Consider the following 21,873-nt stretch of genomic DNA (forward strand, 5'->3'; position numbering starts at 1 on the left):
ATTTACATTGTATTAGATATCAGTAATGTAGAGATGATTTAAAAGTATATATATGGAGGATGTGTGTAGGTTATGTGCAAATACTGCACCATTTTATATCAAGGACTTGAGCATCCAAGAATTTTGGTGTCCACCAGAGGTTCTGGAACCAATCTCCCACGGAGATAGGGGGAACCAAGGGATGACTGTGCTCTAAGTAGCCACTTGAATCTTGAATTTCTCAGAGCCCCTCTGGGGCCCTTGTCTTGGAGGGCTGCCTCTTCAGTGTCCCCAGGAACAGTCCGGGAACAGCTAGAATGGATTATAGGGGTTGGCACCTGTGGCTCACGGGCCAAATCTGGCCCTTGGCAGCTGCCTGTTTTCATATAGCCCCCGAGCTAAGAATAGTAATAGTTTTTATACTTTTTTTTTTGAGACAGAGTCTTGCTTTGTTGCCCAGGCTAGAGTGAGTGCCGAGGCATCAGCCTAGCTCACAGCAACCTCAAACTCTTGGGCTCAAGCAATCCTCCTGCCTCAGCCTCCCGAGTAGCTGGGACTACAGGCATGCGCCACCATGCCCGGCTAATTTTTTTTCTATATATATTAGCTGGCCAATTAATTTCTTTCTATTTATGGTAGAGATAGGGTCTCGCTCTTGCTCAGGCTGGTTTCGAACTCCTGACCTCAAGCAATCCACCCACCTCGGCCTCCTGCTAGGATTACAGGTGTGAGCCACCGCACCTGGCCTAGTTTTTATAATTTTAAAGGGTTGGAAAAATAAATAAAGAATATGTCACAGAGATTGTATGTGGCTGCAAAGTCTAAAATATTTACTATCTGGCTCTTTATGGAAAAGTTTGCTGACCCCTGTCACTAGTTATTCCCAAGACCAGCCCCCAAGGCCAGCTCATTACCAGACCAGCGTTTTTCAAAATGTGCTCTGTTGGCCGGGCGTGGTGGCTCACGCCTGTAATCCTAGCACTTTGGGAGGCCGAGGCGGGCGGATTGCTCAAGGTCAGGAGTTCAAAACCAGCCTGAGCGAGACCCCGTCTCTACCAAAAATAGAAAGAAATTAATTGACCAACTAAAAAATATATATACAAAAAATTAGCCGGGCATGGTGGCACATGCCTGTAGTCCCAGCTATTTGGGAGGCTGAGGCAGTAGGATCACTTGAGTCCAGGAGTTTGAGGTTGCTGTGAGCTAGGCTGACGCCACGGCACTCACTCTAGCCTGGGCAACAAAGTGAGACTCTGTCTCAAAAAAAAAAAAATGTGCTCTGTTATTGAACATTGATATATATGATTCAAAAACAAATAAAATTTCATGGTCAAATGGGTTAACCAGTATTAAATAAGTTCCTTTAATATAGGATTTCCTAGGGCCTTTCTTCCAGTCAGTGTTATGAATGTTGGCGTATTTATTGTGTGCCACATACCCCACTAAGCAGTCACATAAATGATCTCATTTACTCTTTACCACCACCATGCTGGCCAGTAGTATCCCCATTTTACAGATAAGAAAACTGAAGCAAAGTGAGGTCTTGATCAAGATTATTCAGGTAGTAATATATAGCATGAGAGGAGATACTCCCATTTTATAGATGAGGAAACTGAAGCAGCACAAAATGAAATACCTTTCCCAAGGTCACTAGGGAGTGGCAGAGTAGATCAAAGCCATCTAATTTTGGGGCCTGTGCTATGCTTTTAGCAGACACACTGATTTACAAAAATTCCTGCGATGCTTCTCAGTGCGGCTGACTGCGGGCGGGACTCTTTCCAGAGAGCCTTCAGGACTGATGTTCTTCCAGACAGTTTGGAAAACGCTACATGTGTTGTTTATTAAACTGTCAATTCAGCCTGTCTCTCTGCTCTGCAGGCTGGGGCTCCGGCACAGTTCCTCCTTGCCAGGTTCTGACAGCAGGGGGCGCTGTCCTGCTCCCCGCATCCAGCTGTATCACCAGCAACGGTCACCTGGCAGGATCACACAAACCACCAGCTAGTGTCCTTACAGTGTCCACTAAGGATGTCTCTACACAGCATCGTCAGTAGAACTGAATCCGGGAAAAACCCATCCTTAATGAGTCTTTGTAGTAACACTCCCTATTCACAAGCGTGGGATAGGTGTGAAGTACAACCCTCATGCCGTTGTACACCAGCAACTAGAAAATGAGAAGTGTCATACTTGAGACACCTTTGCCCTCTACTGAGAACCAGAATCTCACCTTCTCACACAGAATGATGGCAAGAAAAAGAGGTCTGAAATGTACAGAAATCATGTTCATGTTTGGTTCTGTTCACCAGGTGGGGTTTGGGAGGAAAGGCAGCTGGGAGCGTGGGGTCTGCTCCCAGACCTTGTGGGGAGGTGGGTTTTATCTTGCAGCAAATTCAGGGAAAAGGCTTTTTCCATTTAGAACTAAAGTTGGGGCTGCAGGTCAAGTGGTGCCCTGGACTCTTGTCCCCAAACACCCATCAACTCCCAGCCATTTGTCTTTCACCTGCGTCATCTTCCCACTGTCCTTGGGCCTCTCGGGCCAGGCTCCTGGCAGCGGCGTCACTTAGAACATCAGCACCAAGAGAGGAAGCAGAGCCAAATCGGTGGTGAATCATAGCTGTGGTGACATTTCCATTATGAGTGTGGACGGACAAAGGCCCTCATCCTGAGTCTTTCACTCTTTGCATTCAAAATGCAATGAATACAGTATAGACCAGGTTTTTGCTGCCTGTTTGATTTATGATGAAAGCTGTCCAGACACTTTTTTTTTTTGAGACAGAGTCTCACTCTGTTGCCCGGGCTAGAGTGCCCTGGCGTCAGCCTAGCTCACAGCAACCTCAAACTCCTGGGCTCAAGCGAGCCTCCTGCCTCAGCCTCCTGAGTAGCTGGGACGACAAGCACATGTCACCAGACCTGGCTAATTTTTTCTATATATATATATATTTTTTTTTTTTTAATATAAAATTTTATTTTATTTTATTTTTATTTTTTTTCTTTACAGGTCCTTGATCAGGTAGTTACAGAATTTTCTGTATAGTTTTAGTCACTCAATTAATTTCTTTCTATTTTTAGTGGAGAATCGGGGTCTCTCTCTTGCTCAGGCTGGTCTCGAACTCCTGACCTTGAGTGATCCACTCACCTCGGCCTCCCAGAGTGCTAGGATTATAGGCATGAGCGAGCCACCACGCCCGGCCAAGACACTTTTTTTTGTTGCCACAGCTGGAGACATCCTAGTTGAAGACTCAAGGTCAGGTGTCCTTTTACTGACTTCCTGATTCCTGCTCCTTAGGTCAGAACAGAAGATGTGAATTCAAGTATGAAGACGTTTTTTTGTCCCAATGATACTTACAATGACATGGCCACACTCTTCTTCAACCCCCAGGAGTCTGCCATCCTCCAGCTCTTCCACCAGGAAGGTGGGTGCCTGTGCTTCGGCCCATGCCTGGGCCTGGTTTCGTCCCAGACACGGCCAGACTGGCCTTCACTCTGGGCAAGAACAGGACTTGTCCTTTGTGATACCAGCCCAGACAAAAGATTGGTTTCTGCCTGCAGTGGCAGAGGGGAGTTGCTTGGGGCAGAGGAGGACCTGGCAGGAGGGGAGACGCCACGTCCCAGCATGCGCTCAGGCGCCTGTGGGCTCCGTCACGAGGCTCAGTGGCGTCCCTCCCCCCAGACTGAGGTGGGCCGAGGCTGGCATCGGGTGGTGGAACTCAGGTTGGTTCTTGCCTTGCAGGTACCTTCAGCCCCGTCACTCTTTCCTTGTTCATCGTCTTCTATTTCTTTCTTGCGTGTTGGACTTACGGCGTTTCTGTCCCAAGTGGCCTTTTTGTACCTTCTCTGCTGTGTGGAGCAGCTTATGGACGTTTAGTTGCCAACATCCTAAAAAGGTACTCTGTGTGTGTGTGTGTGTGTGTGTGTGTGTGTGTGTGTGTGTGTGTGTGTGTGTGTGCACATGTGTGCATATGCACAGGCGTGTGAATTCTGTGTCCTCCCTATGTCCCCCCCCCCTCCCGCCAACTCACCAGTGTGATTCTAAGCCATGTTCTTGGTTTTGTTCTTCACTAGCTACATTGGATTGAGCCACATCTATTCAGGGACCTTTTCCCTGGTTGGTGCTGCGGCTTTGTTGGGTGGGGTCGTCCGTATGACCATCAGTCTCACGGTCATCCTGATCGAGTCTACCAATGAGATCACTTACGGGCTTCCCATCATGATCACCCTGATGGTGAGCACGTCCCTCCAGGCCACTTGCAGGCTCAGGGCCACGTTTACCCCAAAGGGCCTATGTGTAGATCTTCGCTTTGTGTTTCAGGTGGCCAAATGGACAGGGGACTTTTTCAATAAGGGCATTTACGATATCCATGTGGACCTGCGAGGTGTGCCGCTTCTGGAGTGGGAGACGGAGGTGGAAATGGACAAGTAAGGCTGTGATCTTTCTCGTGTCCTAGTTCAGAATGTCTAAGTTCTGGCCTGTTGGCACTAGGGCAGGAAACAATAACTCATGTTTCTCGGGCTGAAAGACACAGCATGTTTGTTCCTGAGCATGTTTGGGAATGTTGAGCAGCCCGGGGTGGCTGGGGGTCAGGGGGAGGGGACAGAGGGACACGGCGGGGGCTACAGGAGGCAGGGCCGCTTCATGGCTGTGTTTGGCTCCTGTGGCGTTCTGGTTAGATATGACACGAGGTCTCTGGGTCAGGTTTGTGATATGAGTGATTATTTAAGGATATACCAAACCCCAGGAGTGAGAACTAGTTGTTTTACATGTCCTAACAAAATATCATACCATCAATGGTGATTGTTCTGGGCGTAATCACCTGGCAACCACCTAATAATCCACGGATACGAATGGATGTCAGGCAAGGCCCTCATGGGCTAGTGCAGGGCCAGCAGCCTTTTCTTTTTTTTTTCTTTTTTTTTTTTTTTTGAGACAGAGTCTCGCTTTGTTGTCCAGGCTAGAGTGAGTCCCATGGCGTCAGCCTAGCTCACAGCAACCTCAAACTCCTGGGCTCAAGTGATCCTCCTGCCTCAGCCTCCCAAGTAGCTGGGACTACAGGCATGTGCCACCATGCCCGGCTAATTTTTTTTTTTTTTTTTTTTTTTTTTTTGAGACAGAGTCTCACTTTGTTGTCCAGGCTAGAGTGAGTGCCGTGGCGTCAGCCTAGCTCACAGCAACCTCAAACTCCTGGGCTCAAGCGATCCTCCTGCCTCAGCCTCCCGAGTAGCTGGGACTACAGGCATGCGCCACCATGCCCGGCTTATTTTTTATATATATATCAGTTGGCCAATTAATTTCTTTCTATTTATAGTAGAGACGGGGTCTCGCTCTTGCTCAGGCTGGTTTTGAACTCCTGACCTTGAGCAATCCGCCCGCCTCGGCCTCCCAAGAGCTAGGATTACAGGCGTGAGCCACAGCGCCCGGCCCCGGCTAATTTTTTATATATATATCAGTTGGCCAATTAATTTCTTTCTATTTATAGTAGAGACGGGGTCTCGCTCTTGCTCAGGCTGGTTTTGAACTCCTGACCTTGAGCAATCCGCCCGCCTCGGCCTCCCAGAGAGCTAGGATTACAGGCGTGAGCCACCGCGCCCGGCCCAGCAGCCTTTTCTGTAAAGGGCCAGAGAGTTGATCGTTGTCAGCTTTGCGGGCCCCGTGGTCTCTGTCACAGCTCAACTCTGCTCTAGTAGCAGGAACGCCGTGAGCATGGCTGGAGTCGATCTGTGGGCTGTGGTTTGCCACCCTCTGATCTCAAGGGAGACCAAAACGTTGTTTTTAAAATTCTAGTAGCGGTGTTAGCAATTCAGTGGCGATAGGTGGAATGTGCCGGGGAGGGGTAGCCAACCCCCAGGCAAGCAGCGGGGGCTTGTGGTGAGGGGATGTCGGTACTGAGCTGAAGGAGGAGGAAAGACCCACTGGCTCGGAAGGGCGTTCTGGGTGTGGGAACAGCGTGTGTGGAGGGACGGAAGTACAGAGGAAGGCACTGGGAGATGGTTCAGAGAGAGGTCCCGGGTGGTCCAGGCAGGGATGGAGGACCCAGCAGGGTCACAGCTTGCGGCCTGTGGGCTCTGTCATGAGGCTGGATGGTTTCCCTCCCCCCAGACTGAGAGCCAGCGACATCATGGAGCCCAACCTGACCTACGTGTACCCGCACACCCGCATCCAGTCCCTGGTGAGCATCCTGCGCACCACAGTCCACCACGCCTTCCCGGTGGTGACAGAGAACCGCGGCAACGAGAAGGAGTTCATGAAGGGCAACCAGCTCATCAGCAACAACATCAAGTTCAAGGTAAAGGAAACAGCCTCGAGTGGAAAGGTGGGTGAGAGAAGACAACTGTCCCTTGGTGCTCACGGCTTGGTGCTTGCCACGCCCCCTGGCTGCAGTGGGCTTGGTTGGGTCTTAGGGGAAATCAGCGCCATTCTCGTCATACATGACTTTAAGTAGAGATTTGACAGCGAGGACGGACTTAATTAGGCCATCAAGACGTGCGTTCATTCTTGCCGCAGTAAGCATATGGACAGATCTTTTTATTTTAAGTCAACCGACAGGTTTCATTATTCATTATTTATCCTGAGGGAAGGTTCTAGAGTTGCCAACAGCGGAAGTGGACTTTGACCTACTTTTAAAAAGAAAAAAATCAATTGGAAGCTTCAGGACTGACGGGAAAGCTGAAGAACCAGGGTGGGGTGCCATGGGGTCGTGTGCTGGGTCTGGTGGACGCCCTTTGGGGACCCAGGAGGGACGTGCATGGCCGTTCTCTGTCCTTGGGTTCCTCTGGGTCAGATCCCGGACAGGGAGAGGCGCTTGCCTCGCTGGGGTTGCATGGCCCACCCCGTGGCTTTGGGGGCAGGTGCACTGATTGACGGTCCTGCCCAGACAGGACGTGGAGGGCTTGTTCCTCTCTGGAGAGTTGAGGTGCTCTCCCCGAATCAGTGGAGTGGGGGTGTCGGGCCAGCAGAAACTGCAAGGTCTGCAGTCCAGTCCTCGGGCCTGAACCATACCCCCTGTGAGAATTCCTTGCCATTCCTGCGTCGGTGCTGCTGCACCGGTGTGCCTGTGTGCGGCAGTCCGCGGCCTCCTTGCAGAAGCCCCTGCCATCATCACCCCCCACCCCAATCTGCAGAAATCTAGCATCCTCACCCGAGCTGGCGAGCAGCGCAAACGGAGCCAGTCCATGAAGTCCTACCCGTCCAGCGAGCTGCGGCACATGTGTGACGAGCACATCGCCTCCGAGGACGCGGCCGAGAAGGAGGACCTCCTGCAGCAGATGCTGGAGAGGAGGTGAGCACGGGCAGCTGAGCGACTGGCTGCCTGCAGGGTCACAGCAGAGGTGGCTCCTGAGTTTCTTAGGAATTTGGGGTATGGGTTGGGGGCACAGAGAAGTGGTCCTGCCAAGGGTATCCTAGACAGCATCTGGTTTTGTGTGACAGATACACTCCCTACCCCAACCTGTATCCTGACCAGTCCCCAAGTGAAGACTGGACCATGGAGGAACGCTTCCGCCCTCTGACCTTCCACGGCTTGATCCTTCGGTCGCAGCTTGTCACCCTGCTTGTCCGCGGAGTTTGTTATTCTGAGAGCCAGTCGGTAAGCTTCTCTTGCTAGCACTGAGGTTCTGGAAGGCAGGAGGGTGGTAGGAACATGGTCCCTGCACTTCAGGGAAAGAGAGGTGGGGCTTTGAGCATTTGTGTCAGCGGCTGCTGTCGTGTGCAGCGGCATGTGCACCCTCATGGCTCCTCTGCAGCTGTCGCCTCCAGGTGACACCCAGCTGACAGTGCAGGGAGGGGAGTGTGAGGCCCTCCAGGTGGTCTTCACCTAGTCTCTGCACCATGTGTCCTGTGTTTGCTGGCCTGCAGGCTTGTAATGCAATTTGTATATTTTAATTTCTAGTCCCACATGTATATTGTCAAAAGAAATACCATTCTTCCTGTCTGGTCCCCTGCAGTTCTTTTTCCTCTCTTGTTTGGTTTTTAGAGATGAGCAGAGGTGGGCAGGACACTTTGTCTCTTTAGAAGGAGATGGACTAAGTCACCCAGAGGCCTCATTTCCAAACAAGCTCTCCTGGTTGGGGTCTTGGCTGTGGGACATGGACCTGAAGCCACCCATGGTCCCATTAGCCTGCAGGAGGGCAGTTAACATGGGGCAAGGCGCAGAGGGCCTGGCTGGAGGTGGGGTAGAAGGTGACGTGCAGCACCTGGCACCAAGTCCAGAATGCCTTGCCTGGGTGCAGAAATCAGCCAGCCTGGCTTGACAAATTGTGAGGAGGCGGGTGCTGCCCTGCGGGCGGTGGGTGGCATGACGGGAAGCTGCGTAAAGGTGAGGGTGTGCAGAGTGGAGTGGGGGGGAAGATCCTGCTACAGGAGCGCTGTGACCAGTGCTTGTGGTCACTGTGCCCAGCCTGAGAGCCTGGGGTGGCCCCGTGTCCAGTGATAGCAGCAGTGAGAACCGAAAGAAAGAGAGCGGTAGGCCCGGAGTAGAGGAAGAGTAACAAGCCAGCACCTCTCTCCTGGGGCTGCTGTAGCAGATGGCCACAAAGTGGGTGGCCTGCAACAAGTTTATTCTTTCACAATTCAAGGCCAGAAGTCCAAGATCCAGGTGTGGCCAGGCCATGCTCTGCGGGCTCTAGGAGAGGATCATCCTTGCTTCTTCCTAGTGCACAGGGGTTGTCTGCATGCTTGGTGCTCCTTGAGTGTAGACACATCACTCCAGCTTTGCCTCTGCTGTCACATGGCGTTCTCCCTGTGTGTCCTTTCCCCTTTTGTAAAGACATTTGTCCTTGAACTTAGGGTCCACCTTAATCCCACATGACCTCATGTTTGAGAATCTGCAGAGACCCTATTTCCAGTAAGGTCACATTCATAGGTACTAGGACTTAGGACCTGGGCATATCTTTTGGGGTAGTTCAACCCACCACTGCTACTGTTAGCACTTTTCTCATTCAAGCTTTGGAGTAACCCATTTGCATCTCGCAGATGAAGGAAGGGAACTTGAGGGAGATCAGAGTGCCTAGGGTGACCCACTGGGAATTGACTGAGAACTGGCTTTGGGTTGAGATGTCTCAGTCCAGAGCACCTGCTGCTGGCCATGACTCTGCACTGCCTCCGTCTTGGTGGAGTGTGGGGCGTGGCTGGACAGATTCAGACTTAAAGGGGGAGGGGCTCAAAGTGTGACCCTTCCAGCCGCTGCCGCTGCTCAGAGCAAAGCCGCTGCTCAGAGCAAGGACGGCGTCTTGGTTGGAATTGCAGAGCGCCAACCAACCCCGCCTTTCCTACGCCGAGATGGCTGAGGATTACCCGAAGTACCCAGACATCCACGACCTGGACCTGACGCTGCTGAACCCAAGGATGATTGTGGTGAGAAGGGCTGCCCTCCCCCCAGCCCCGCCTGTCCTGTGCAGAACGCAGCCCATCTGTGCCGTTGGCGTCTCAGGCTGCGGGTGACGTGTGCTGTCTCTCCTGCAGGATGTCACCCCGTACATGAACCCTTCGCCTTTCACCGTCTCACCTAACACCCATGTCTCCCAAGTCTTCAACCTGTTCAGGACCATGGGCCTGCGCCACTTGCCCGTGGTGAATGCCGTGGGAGAGGTGAGTCTGAGTCTGGGGGCAGAACAGGGAAGCCAGGCCCCTGCCCCTACCTGTGAAAAAGGACCCTCGGACCACGGAGCTGGTTGGGTGGGGGCCTGCAGGCAGGAGGAAGCACCAGCACTCCCCCCCTCCCCTGCCCAGGGGCTGGAAGGAGCTGGCCTGGTGAAAACCCGCCCCCTTGGCCTCCTGGGTGTTTGGGACCCTGTCCCCGCCTGGCCAGCAGATGGCGCCAGTTCCCAGTGGCCAGTACCGGGCAGGGCTGTCCCTCGTGTCCACAGCCTCTCTCTTCCCTCCTGACCTCTTGTCGGTGTTCCTCAGCGCCCCACCCGTTGCGGGGATTCAGAACACTGAATGAAAGAATTTCAAGCATACTATTTTGAGTTTTACAGAGATACAACATCCAGTAATTACTGCAGCAGACTTTTTCATTTCTTATTTTTAGAACTTCATTTTTTTGTTATCACACAAACACTATTTCATTGTAAAACCATATGAAAACACAGATGAGCAAAAAACAAAAACCAAATGCTCATGCCCACCCTGCAGAGTTACCCGCGTTACCTTCCCGAGGTGTCGTCCCCTTTCGCTCTTCCTCCCAGGTCTGCCCGTAACCCGCGCACAGCACCTCCTCGTGCAGGTCTAGTTGCAGTAGATTAAATCCTGTTCCCTGAATCGTAACTGCCGACCACACTGACCAGTTCTAACACTGTTTATGGTATGACTTTGGGCTACCCCCATCAGTGACAAGCAGGAACCACCATAAACTGACAAATGGCTCGTAGTTCATTCTGCAAGGTAGAGAGTGTAAGATGCAGCGGGGGTCACAACCTCAGAAGCATCCAAGGGCCCCACCTCTTGCACAGGTCTGTGGAGCAGGCTGGGCATGATGGGAGCTAGAGCTATAGCACATGCTCTGTTTAAGAATGTTCCAGAATGTTGGCTGCCCCCCCCCCCCCATTCTAGCTAAACTTGTCCCCTTGGTCTCCAGTTTAAGAGCCCTGGTCATGCCATATCTGGCCCTGCACTGATTTTCTCTTCCTCCATATTCTGTGACAAACTGACAGGGCTGGCTCTTCTCACCCCCATTCTTGCCAGTGGGTTTTATCCTGCAGGTAACTTGTCCTTTTTCTCCTTGTCCTAGATCGTTGGGATCATTACACGGCACAACCTGACATACGAATTTCTGCAGGCCCGACTGAGGCAGCACTACCAGACCATGTGAGGGGCCAGCTCCCCCTCTCCCAGGGCTGCCTGGGCAGGCAGCTCGCTCACTCCAGCCAGCACAGCTGGCTGGGGTTGCACGGAAGATTCCTAGTCACCCCCCTCTTGGAAAGCCTGGAGTCATCCATCATTTTGCTGGTCAGAGAACCTGGGGAGGGTTTGGAACCATCAGAGTCTGGACTTTCCTAACTTCCTCAGCAAGTATCTTCCCATTCCCTGCCCCCCGAGTTCCTACCCTCCAATGTTGGCACAGGCCCACCGTGGTCACCACTAGAGTCAGGACCAGGGGTGGAAGTCAGGCAGACCGCTGGGTGACACTCCAAGCAGTGTTCCTGCCCCATCTTTGCTGCTTTCCTAGCGATCACAGCTGTTGCCATGGATATATGGGAGGGACCTTGGCCAGGGCAACACTGGGGGCCGGGAGGGATGCGCCAGTTTTAAATTCAGTTAATGACTAAATTTAGGAATTAGGCACTAAGAAAATTCTCCGTGTTTCAGGGAGGCCTTCCTTTGTTGGGACTCTTAATTCCACATCTTCTGTAGTTCATTTGAAGGGGGTGTTCTGCTTCCTCGGTGTGAGCAGGTGTTCCGGTCTGGCTCCTGTGGTTTGAATCTCCTTGGAACCACTACGCACCAGAACCACAAAGCATTAGAATCCCTCTGGTAATCTCTGAATGATAATCTGATAAGAGGGTCAGATTTCCATCCACCTGGTTGGTAACATTTCAGCTTTCTTTCCATTTGTAAATTATTCATGGTCTCCTATTAACACGTTTCTACCCTGAGTCTTTTCATCTCCATGAACTACTAAACTTTCCTTGAGATTTTATCCTGTCTTCTGGTGAAACAGCCACAGCTCGAAGGGTTTTGGTGTCACCTGCCAAAGTTAGCTGAATGCAGGGCACCCATAGATAAGACGGCTTCACTGAACTCTGGGGAAGGAGGCAACTCCTGAGCCAGTGACCACCAAAAGGTACATGTTGTGATGATGCGGATGGCTGATTCGAGGAAGAAGGTGTCCGCCCTTCACAGACGTCTCTCACTCCCTGCTCTTAGCCTTCCCAGCCTACGCAGAAACTTCAGGAGGGTCTCTGCCCTGCAGGGAGGTGGGGTGGGGAGATGCTCCCTGCCAGCGTGTGCCTGCGGGTTTTAGCTTTGAGTGTAGGAACCGCCCCCTCTTTCGGTGACTTCATTTCTCTCCAGGCTGGTTGGTCCCCTCTCGGACTAGGCCCCCAGGGTGAGCATCCTGGCATCACGCATTTGCATACCTTCCCCTAACTGCCACAGGTTTGTGAACGTCTTGGCCCCATCAGGTGTCCCTGAGGCAGACATACTTTGGGACTCAAGATGGCATTGGTCTGCATTTAGTTTCTTTCAAACCATAGAAGTTGCCTGCTGCCTCGGTGCCTGGCCTTGGCAATGCTGTCCTCTCGCCCTCAGTTCCCCTGGATGCACCTGACTTGTGAAATGGGGATGATACTCCCAGTAAATAGTTCAGGAGATCACAAGGACCAAAAAGGCAAAACCCTTGTAAATGTGATTGTGTTCGACGAGCTGCCGCTTTACTTTATGGTGGTGGTCAGAGCTGGGCCACCTTTCTTCCTCTGATTAAGAAGGAAACCAGTCGTCCAAGTCAGCAGAGTGGCATGACCACCCCTCACAGACATTTCGCCCCTCTTTCCACCCGTTCCTGGAATTGGCAGAGCTCATGCCCTGCAGGAGGACCCCGGCTCTGGAGGGCTGGGTCACTGGCCACTTGCCTCGAGGCTGCCACTGGTGAATGTCGTTGGAACGTATCCCTCGTGCACATCGTGTTGTGTTTAAGTCACTGGATATTTTGTTCCCGTCAGTTTAGCCAGAGATAGACGGTAGAATGCAAATGCCTCCCTCCCCCCGAACTGACTGGATGGCTGCCACGGAGGACCCACACCCAGGCCCCTCTGCAAAGGCACGTGGTTTCCTCTCCTCCCTCTGCATCCGCCCTCTCCAGATAAGCCCAAAGACATCACCTTCTCCACTCGTGACAAGTAACCGTAAGCTTTGCTCCCTCAGTCTCTGTACAGTAGAAAGCAGTGTTTGCAGCTTCGCCTATTAAACCCGCCCCGTCGGCTGCCAGTGATAAGGCACCTCGGTAAAGCAACAATCCCCAGAGGGGAGTCTGGGGGTGGCTCGAGGTGGTTTTCTGTGTTTTGTTGTGGTATTTCGTGGCCCCCCAGCTGGGGCAATCAGGGAGCGGGGTTGGCAGGCCCCTGCTCCTGGCATGGGGCCGGTGCACTCTGGGGGATGATTTGCTCGTGGCCTCGTCTAATAGTCCCCAGCTGGAATGGATGCTGGCTCGGCCCAGCCTACCAGATGGCGTTTCTGATGCAGAATTGTGCACTGACATGGCCCTGGGTGACAAAAAACTTCTGAAAAGGCCGGAGCACCCCCCACCTCCCTGGCCCTGCAGTGTTGATGTGCAGTATCACCCCCAGCCCCTGTGGACCTCGGTCGCTTGACAGTCGCAGCTTCCTTTTTCTGTTTGCACTGTTTATATGGTAATGTGAGCTAATCTTGTGTATATAAATTGTATTTTTTTTTTAATTTGTAAAGTGCTATTTTTATTTGAACTTTTGGAACTTAGAAGTTCTCGTTGTAACCGTAACATGTCAGAATAAAACATCTCCATCTGTGTCCTTTAGCCTTTATCGCCACAGTGCTCTTTCTTTCAAGGGTTCTTGGTTTTTATTTTACTTCTTCTCTCATATGTAAGAATGACGGCGCTGGGAAGTAGTTCTGTGGTCTCAGATCTCCCCTCCTGGAGCTGCCCAGCAGGGCTCTTCGTTCACGGGGCCCACTTATCCCTACTGGGCAGCTACCTCCTTGGTGAGACTGAATTTAGTCCTGTGGATCTTAGCAAGAGTCCCTAGTCTCCACTGCTCTGTTTCTCCCTTTGAATGAGCACTGCCCGTGTTTACAGATCTTCTGTAAAAGCCTCTCTTCTGCCAGCGCCCGCTTCCCAGAGCACCAGATGGAGAAGCACGATTTCCTCACGGGGCCATGCTTAGGAACTGACCCACAGACACAGTCCCCTGATGTCCGACCAGAAGACAACGAAATCCGTGCTGGGCTGCAGCTGGTGAGACCTGTGGCTAGCTTCTGTCTTTGCCATCTGCCGTGGCTTTGATCCACTCGCATTTATTTCTGCAAGAAGTGTGACTTTCTGTCTCTGATCTGCCCTAAGCTGCCATTCCACCAGGGTCAGAGACGGTCCCAGTCAGTCCAGGTTCTTCTGCCTGTCCCCTGGTGTCCTCTCAGTTCCAGGGACATTTTCTGCCATGAGTAGTTGTCAGTTTCAGTCAGTTCCGTCCTGTGTTATGGTGACAGCTTGGAATGTCCCCAGTGTACACTCTTCCCCCTCCTAGCAACCCATGCCCCCAGCGCCGGACCTCAGGAGCCAAGTTTGGACAGTTCCGTCTCTCTTGCCCTTGTCAGTCATTCTCTGCTGCCTGATTTTCTGCCCTTTGGGATTTGAGGCCAGAGTAAGGAACGTGTTGATTGGAGGTGGTTAGATTCGAGCTCTCCCTCCACCTCCACCCCTTACCATCAGTTCACGTACAAGAAGCAAATCACTACTTTGTTTCCTCTTTGCCCAATTCCCCTACAAGACCAAGACAGTTTGGCCAACATTGATGGAGCCTCAACTGGGAGTGCTGAAGGGGCATTTGCAGATTGTGTGTGTGTGTCCTCTAGGGACACACAATCACATGCAAGTGAACTCATAAGTTACATGTAAAATTCCTCCCACCAAGAGCCTAGTTTGTGCTGGGCTTGTGGCTTCAGGGAAGAAGTGGCGTTCACAATGAGTGCGGAGGAGAATGTCCCCAGGGGGACGGGGTGAGTGGCATCCCACGTGGAAGAAACAGCAGAAAGAAGGGCACAGACGATCACTTGTAGGTGTGGGGGGTCTCAAAGGGTCACAAAATCTGAAAGTGGGGTCTGTGGAGGGAATAGGGCTGGGGGAAGACAGGTTAGAGTTCTGCACCCCATTTATGGTGACCTTAGTGCCTGGCTTTTGCTGCATAGGACAGTTTTCAGAAGAAACAAAATACTGTGTCTTTTCCAGTGGCTTCCACCTCAATAAACACAAATCCAGGCCTCTTGGACCCAAAGTAGGAGAAAACCACAGCTGTTTTCCAAAGGCGTGTGTCAGTGCACAAAAGGCACATAAACCTGCAGTTTGTCTGCATAGCAAACATTTCTTTCTTTACTTTCCATAGTTTTTGAATGCAACACTGCCTACTCTTCGAAACTAAAAGTGCCATTCACTTAGCTGCAGCGGCTAACCCTCCCGAATGTATCAGAGAAAATCTAGTTAGTACTCTCCTTTTCTAAATGTGCCCCGCCTCAAAAAACCCTGTAACCAAAAGGCATTGGGAGTGCAAAAATTGCCTATTGAGCACAAGCTACATTAGATGTAGCCAGGAAGAGTCCAGATGTTTGTGAATTTTCTTTTCAATAAATAAGTTCCCTGAATGTGAGCAAATCTGATTAAAAATAAATGCCCCTTTGGTCCCCTGTGGCTTTTTCAGGATCTGTGACTGTGGATGGAAGGCAAGGCAGAGCAGGTTGAGGACTGCAATTTGAGTGCCCCCCTCAAAAAAAAAAGAGGAAGGGAGGGAGAAATGAAAGGAGGAGAAAGAAGCTGAGCATTCTTTGCTCTGACCGAGGATAAAATGAGGAGTGTTAGGCTGAATTCCCATCCTCCTGGATAAGAAAGAAATCACACCAAGTCAAGCCTTTGTCTTCTGTCCATGGTGCTGAAGTTTATTCGTTTTCAAACCGCTTTCAGTAACAGGTGAAGGTCTACCCTAAAATTTAATGCACGGGGTTTGAGAGGCCAGGAAGCCACAATGAGACCAGCGTATCTACATTTAGCACAAAATGTGAGAAATGTTGACAGGAAGCTGCAGCTCTAACAGGGTGTGTGTCACAACTCAGCTTGATGGCAGGGAGATGAGACAGTCACATGAGAGAGCCCACAGGATGAGAGTCTCTCCCTTCTGCCCTGGGGCCTGGCCCGCCTTTTCCTCCTTGGCTGTTATCTCCGGTACTACAAAGAGAATACAGAACATAAACATTCACCTCCGAGACCTGACTACTGGAAAAGTCAGCTTCACACAAGACTCTGCCTAACCTCTCAACCTCGGACCAGCTACTTCCCACCAGGCCCCACCCCAGCCTGAAGACCCTTTGAGTTACATGAACTGGTGAACACGTTGCTCATTAAAGCTAATTTTATTTACTTTCACTTAAATCCGTCAGGATCTTGCAGTTCGAGGGAGGAACAAGAACTGTCAGTCAGCAGTGCAAAGGTGACCTGGCCCTGTGGATATTTTAACTGCCCAGTGCTAGTGGGAATAACTTTGTGGCTGTGTAGATGGCTTTGTCCTGGGACTCACGGAGCACCCTCCAAGTTGGGGCAGAAATGCAGAGCCCCTTTCCTGCTGGAGGTGTCCCCTGGTTGCATCCTTTGACAAGGTTTGACCCTCCACAAGACCACAATTTTCCTCCTCCCCATCCCATTTCCATCCCCAGTTCCTCTTACCCGGAAGCTGTTGCAGCCCAGTCCACTCTGGGCTCCAATCCTGTCGATCCTGCCCCCGAAGCAGCTGGACCTTCGCAGGCTCCGAGGGGCGGCGAGCAGCGCCCTCAGCTTGCTTTTCAGGAGGGCGGATCTGTCGGAGGAGTCCCAGGGGCCCCGCCCCAGGGCACCCCCGTCTCTCTGGGCTGGACTGACCTCCCCGGCCCAGGGAGGCACCTCGGGGAGGGGGCTGAGAGCTGCTCCAGTGTCATCGTTCTGCTCGCTTAGAACCTGAGGGGGCACAGCCTCGTCTTCTAAAGGCATCTTGTCCTCCAAATGGTCCAGCAAATTCTTTACAAAAGGAAAATACAAGGAAAGCGAGAGGCCTCGCTGACTTGGGGGAAATCGACAGGAATGGGCACAGTGTCAGAAAGCCCCCGACCCCAGACCGTGCCCCCTTTCCTGAGCCTACCTTGAAATCCATCAGGTCTGCGTTGGACACGGCATTGTACACGGGGTTAGCTTCAGATCGGCCTGGGAGCTGAAACGCCAGGAAGAGGAGGAAGCCCACGGCGATGGTGGAGAAGGAGCCCATGCTGGCGTTGGCCAAGGAGCGATCCGATGCCTGCTGCCTTGCGTCCCTCTCCTCTGGCTTCCCTCTCCCTGCCTTCATCCGTCCCTGTCTCCCGGCTGCCCAGCGCCTCCTCTTTTTATAGCCCCCCAGCTCCCTCAGCGCGCAGGAGGGACGGAACCCTCCCCATTCTGTCACTTGCAGCGATAAAGCGGCTGAGTGAGGAGCCAGCAGAAGATGCCCTTTTAAAGTTATCGGTCCAGCAGGGCTTGTCGCAGCCCCTCCGCCTTGGGCAGCCCAACGGCCCCCGACCCTCGGCCGCAAGAGCCACATTCTTGCTGACTGGCCTCAAGAGTCTCCCACTTCAAAGGTGTGAGAAGAGCAAAAAAGCGTCCTTGGTTATCTCACTGCCGCGCCTCGGGATTCTTTCTCCTCCACGCTGGGACCCGTGCGGGGAAGCAGAGGGTGACAGTTGGCCTCTGCCCAGCTCCCCCGGCTTGTTTGTGGCTCAGCTGTCAGGGGCTCCAAATAAGGGCGGGAGAGGAAGAAACGGCAGGCAGGCAGGCGGCAGCTCGGGACAAACGAGCCCAGACGCTGGAGCTGGCCTCGCACCTGCGCTGTGGGCAGCCCCTGTCCACGCCAGGTGAAAGGGAGTTCTGGCTCAGAGTGTTATTAAATCAGCAGGAACCAAATGTGATGACGCCCTCAAGAATTTGGCTGCCAAACATAAACACCAAGGAAAGTGGGGGGAACACAATCATTCCAAAGCTCTTCCTCCAAACCCCCACAATCCAAGGTGTTGGGGGCTCAGCAGGTGCTGCCACGGTCACTCCCTCCCCTGGCTGCTTGTAGAAGCTCATTCTCTAAATGTGTGAGGCTTGCAACGCCCCCTTCCCGGGGAAAGTGTCCCGGTGACTTGGCTGATGCAGGGAGGGAGGGGGCTAATGGTGGCAGTTTCCCTTGATGCCTTCCACGTGCTTCCCTGAGGCCAGGCCTGTGACTGGGCCACCAAGGCCTCAGTATCCCTTGCCACCAAAAGAGGCAGTGAGGCTGTCCACGTGTAATGAGTGGCTTCCATTTGCTAAGCAGGGGCCTCAATGTTAGCCGTTACGGAGCAATGTGGACCAGGCGGAGCACTAGACTGAGGAGTTGAGAGATCTGCATTGCAGCCCAAAACAAGCCAGCCGCTTACATCTTTGGGGCCTTATTTTCCTCATCTGTAAAATGAGGAAACTGAGAGAACCTGCCCTGCCCACCTCTCAGGGTGGTCCGGGGCCCAGATGAGCTCTGATCATGTGATGCGCTTGCAAGTGAGCAGTGCTCGCCCTCGGTGCTCACTCGTAGGGAGCCAAGTGCCGTGTGAGAGCTGTTCTTGGACGATTTTATTGTTATCACCACCACCGGGAGTAGGTAGCATTGTCTCCATTTGGGGAGGGACAGAACTGAGCCTGAGGCTGTTACTTGCCCAAGGCCACTGAGCATGTAAGAGGCAGAACAAGGGCTGGGACCCCAACTCCAACACTGATCTGTATCCTAACCCACTTCCGGAAGAGTGCTGCCTCCTTGCCCTTCGGCTGCCCTCCCCAGTTAAACACCCCCGTCCCCACGTCTCAGACGGCCCTGAGCAGCTCCTGCACCCCCACGCGCTGGGCGGGAGCCTCGTGTGCTTCCCACATCTGCATGTGTCTGGCCTCTGTCTCGTCTCAGACTCTCTCAGGGAGAGGGCTGCATCCGACTCCCGGGACCCATTTCCACACCTAGAATGTTTTGATCTATTCCTTGGAGGCTCAGAAAATGTGTGTCGAGTGACCAGCTCTGTCCTGGCCAGCTCTGTCCCCAGCTGTGCTGACCTCTTGGTTAACCAGATGAAGAGGCTCTTCTGGGCCATAAGGCTGGAAATCAGGGCAGTAAGTGGCCAGAGGTCAAAGAGGTGTCCAGGGTGATGTTATCCTAAGAGGGAAGGGAAAGGGGGCCCTTTTCAGCAAGCTTGGGGTTTGGGGCACCTGATTTGGTCAGCCGATCTCAACTTGCAATTTGAATTGAGTGCAATTCTAAGTAGGAGCTCTGGGGGCAGAAATGTGTGGTATCCTGAAGAGTCCCTGGAATGTGCTCACAGCCTAATTGCGCGGTTGGCGGGTTATTATTAGCAAAGAGGGCTCAGCGAGCAGCCTAGGGGACTCATGCTACTTTGCTGTGTGCGTCACACGCCTGTATCCTGGAGACGCCCTTTGAGACAGGCCTTTGATGCAAGCCAAGGCTTCCGTAGCAGGTGGCCTCTGGACCGCTGCTGCTCCCCTGTCCTCAGCTGCTTCTGCAGTCTGTAGGTGGCCCAAGGAGAAGCAGAAGTCCCATCCAAGGTTCCAGAAAGAGAATTTCAGCCTCTGCCCAGCTGCTTTTGTTAAAGTCACTTTCCCTTTTCCAGAGTGCAACTGGAGTGGGACATGTGTGTTATTTGCTGAGTTTCTTCCATTAGGACTTTTCTATTTGGTGGGAGGAAGAAAAAGAACATCCAGTTGTGCTGCCCTGAGGGCCTTGCCTAGAACCGGCATCACCCCCTCCAGGAACAGGGTCCAGAAAGACAATCTGCAAAGGCACGTACCCCAGGCTTATTAAAGCCTTCAACATGAGCCTGAACCGGAAAGTGGCTTGACACCGTTTCTCCTTGTTTCTCTGTTCCTGCTCAACTTTGGGGGTGAGTGCAGAGGAGCTAATACTTACTGGGTGTTTAGAAGCCAGCCTGTAGGGGTGAGAGAAGAAAAGCAACAGGCACAGAAAGCCAGGCCCATCCCCCACGCCCACCACTTCCACTAGCTGAAAAATCAAAAGCTCTTACTGCATGTGACTCAGTCGTCTTAGTCGTGGGATGGAAAGAGCGTTGCAAATGAGCAGGAGAACCGAGAATTTGGGTATCTCCAGTTTCTAGCCCAGAGTTTGGTTTTATGGCTCTCCATGGGGATGCTGTGGGCTGCCGCAGGGAAGCCGGAAGGGTGCAATGTCCCGCGTGTGCAGAACTGGCACAAAAACCCCGTCACATTCATGGTGTTATCCTGTTGGACCCAAATGGTCTAAAGCAGAAGCCCCAGTTGGGAGAAATTGGTAAGACACTGTGATATATTTAGGGATGATTGTTTCTGACTTTGAAAACAATGTTTTGTTTCTTTGGTACAATATGGAGGTCACTGGGGGCTGGAAGTTGGGGACAGGTTCCCTAGAAAACAAAGCCCAGGGCAAAAAGTTCACTTGCTGAAGCTTTACAGGGGTTCCTGTTCAAGGGAAGCAAGGGGGGGTGTGTGAGGAAATGTGTTAGTTAGCTACTGCTGTTAACAAATTACCCCAAACCTTAGCAACTTAGAACGACACATATCTATTATCTAATAGTTCATGTGGATCAAGAATCTGGCCCTACTTGGCTGGGTGCCCTGGCTCAGGGCTCTCTCAGGCTGCAATTAAGATGTTGGCTGGGGCCTGGCCCGGTGGCTCATGCTTGTAATCCTAGCAGTGTGGGAGGCCAAGGCAGGAGGATCAGTTGAGGTCAAAAGTTCTAGCCTCAGCAAGAGCAAGACCCCATCTCTACTTAAAATAGAAAAATTAGCCAGGCGTGGTGGAGCACACCTGTAATCTCAGCTACTCAGGAGGCTGAGGCAGGAGGATCGCTTGAGCCCCAGAGTTTGAGGTTGCTGTGAGCTGGGCTGATGCCTAGGTGGCTTGATGGGGAGAGGCTCTGCCTGCAGGCTCGCTCCTGTGGCTGTCGGCAGGCCTCAGGTCCTTGCTGGCTATTGGCTGGAGACATCCGTTCCTTGCCACATGGGCTTCTCTGTGGAGAAGCAACCGACTGCCATCAGATCAAGCAAGAGAGAGGCCGAGAGAAGTTACGGAAGCCACAGTCCCTTTGTAACCTAATAGTGGAAGTGACACCCACTGTTTTTGCTTTACTGCACTGTGTTCATCAGAAGTGAGTCACTGGGTCCTGCTCACTCTCTAAGGGAGGGGATTGAACACCAGGAGGCGGGGCCTTGGGGCCATCGATGCCCACACAGGTGGGGAAGGAGGGAGACAGGTATACGGGGACGTGTTGCCTTGCCAGGCACAGCTTTGCAGAAACACCGTAGGGAGTCTCCAGAGAGCTTCGTGGAGCAGAGCGCCTTGGAGCAGCTGGGGAGGAGAGACGATGATGGCGCCACATCAGCGTCCTGTGGCTGCTGGAACAAGTTCCACAAGCCTTGGGGCTTAGAGCAACAGAAATTTACTCTCTTACAGTTCCGGGGGCTGGGACTCTGAAATCAAGGTGTTGGCTCCCTGTGAACCTGCAAGAGGGGATCCTTCCTGCCCCTTCCGGCTTCGGGTGGCTGTGGCAATCCTGGTGTTCCTTGGCTTGTGGCTGCGTCACTCCAATCTCTACCTCCGTCATCATGTGGCCTCCTCCCCTCCCTGTTGTCTCGTCTTATCTGCTCTTCTTTTTTTTTCCTGAGACAGAGTCTTGCTCTGTCACCTGGGCTAGAGTGTTGTGGTGTCAGCCTAGCTCACAGCAACCTCAAACTCTGGGGCTCAAGCGATCCTCCAGCCTCAGCCTCCCGAGTAGCAGGGACTACAGGCATGCACCACCATGCCCGGCTAATTTTCTCTATTTTTTGTTTTCCGGCTAATTTCTTTCTATTTTTAGTAGAGATGGGGTCTCATTCTTGCTGAGGCTCATCTCGAACTCCTGACCTCAACCCATCCCCCTGCCTTGGCCTCCCAGAGTGCTAGGATGACAGGCGGGAGCCACCATACCCTGCCTCTTCTCCCCTTCTTATAAGGACACCAGTCATAGTGTATTAGGAGCTCACCCTACTCCGGTGTGACCTCATCTTAACTAATTACATCGACAGTAACCCTATTTCCAAATAAGGGCACGTTCTGAGGTTCTGGGGGTTGGGATTTCAACATATCTTTTGCAGGGACATAATTCAGCTCACAACAAGC

General features: G+C 52.5%; 2 protein-coding genes across 5 annotated transcripts in view; one reads left to right on the forward strand and one right to left on the reverse strand.

The window, feature by feature from the left end:
- The window catches only part of CLCN6 (chloride voltage-gated channel 6), a 36,458-nt gene extending 22,994 nt beyond the window's left edge, over positions 1-13,464 (forward strand). For 2 of the 4 annotated variants that reach the window (XM_012785331.3, XM_012785335.3), the window contains 10 exons: positions 3,263-3,389; positions 3,707-3,860; positions 4,039-4,198; positions 4,286-4,392; positions 6,071-6,284; positions 7,093-7,250; positions 7,400-7,556; positions 9,215-9,322; positions 9,431-9,556; positions 10,698-13,464. In XM_012785331.3, the coding sequence (XP_012640785.1) occupies positions 3,263-3,389; positions 3,707-3,860; positions 4,039-4,198; positions 4,286-4,392; positions 6,071-6,284; positions 7,093-7,250; positions 7,400-7,556; positions 9,215-9,322; positions 9,431-9,556; positions 10,698-10,778 (1,392 nt within the window). In that variant the 3' untranslated portion in view covers positions 10,779-13,464. The remainder of the gene's footprint in view (positions 1-3,262; positions 3,390-3,706; positions 3,861-4,038; positions 4,199-4,285; positions 4,393-6,070; positions 6,285-7,092; positions 7,251-7,399; positions 7,557-9,214; positions 9,323-9,430; positions 9,557-10,697) is intronic. The other 2 variants (XM_012785333.3, XM_012785332.3) reach the window with 2 other exon arrangements.
- A 2,085-nt stretch (positions 13,465-15,549) lies between these two features.
- NPPA (natriuretic peptide A) lies at positions 15,550-17,008 on the reverse strand. The gene is made up of 3 exons (XM_012785342.3): positions 16,813-17,008; positions 16,365-16,691; positions 15,550-15,869 (listed from the first exon to the last, which is right to left on the reverse strand). The coding sequence occupies exons 1-3, from the start codon at positions 16,933-16,935 to the stop codon at positions 15,858-15,860; spliced, it is 462 nt and encodes a 153-aa protein (XP_012640796.2). The 5' UTR covers positions 16,936-17,008; the 3' UTR covers positions 15,550-15,857.
- Between the last annotated feature and the right edge of the window lie 4,865 nt (positions 17,009-21,873).

The sequence above is a fragment of the Microcebus murinus genome, chromosome 2 (genome assembly GCF_040939455.1).
Source record: "Microcebus murinus isolate Inina chromosome 2, M.murinus_Inina_mat1.0, whole genome shotgun sequence".
In the NCBI taxonomy this organism is placed as follows: Eukaryota; Metazoa; Chordata; class Mammalia; order Primates; family Cheirogaleidae; genus Microcebus; species Microcebus murinus.

Coding starts and splice junctions, on each gene's coding strand:
- NPPA (XM_012785342.3), bottom strand. CDS start 16,935: ATGGGCTCCTTCTCCACCATCGCCGTGGGCTTCCTCCTCTTCCTGGCG. Junction 16,692..16,812: donor CAGACCTGATGGATTTCAAG/GTAGGCTCAGGA, acceptor CCTTTTGTAAAG/AATTTGCTGGACCATTTGGA.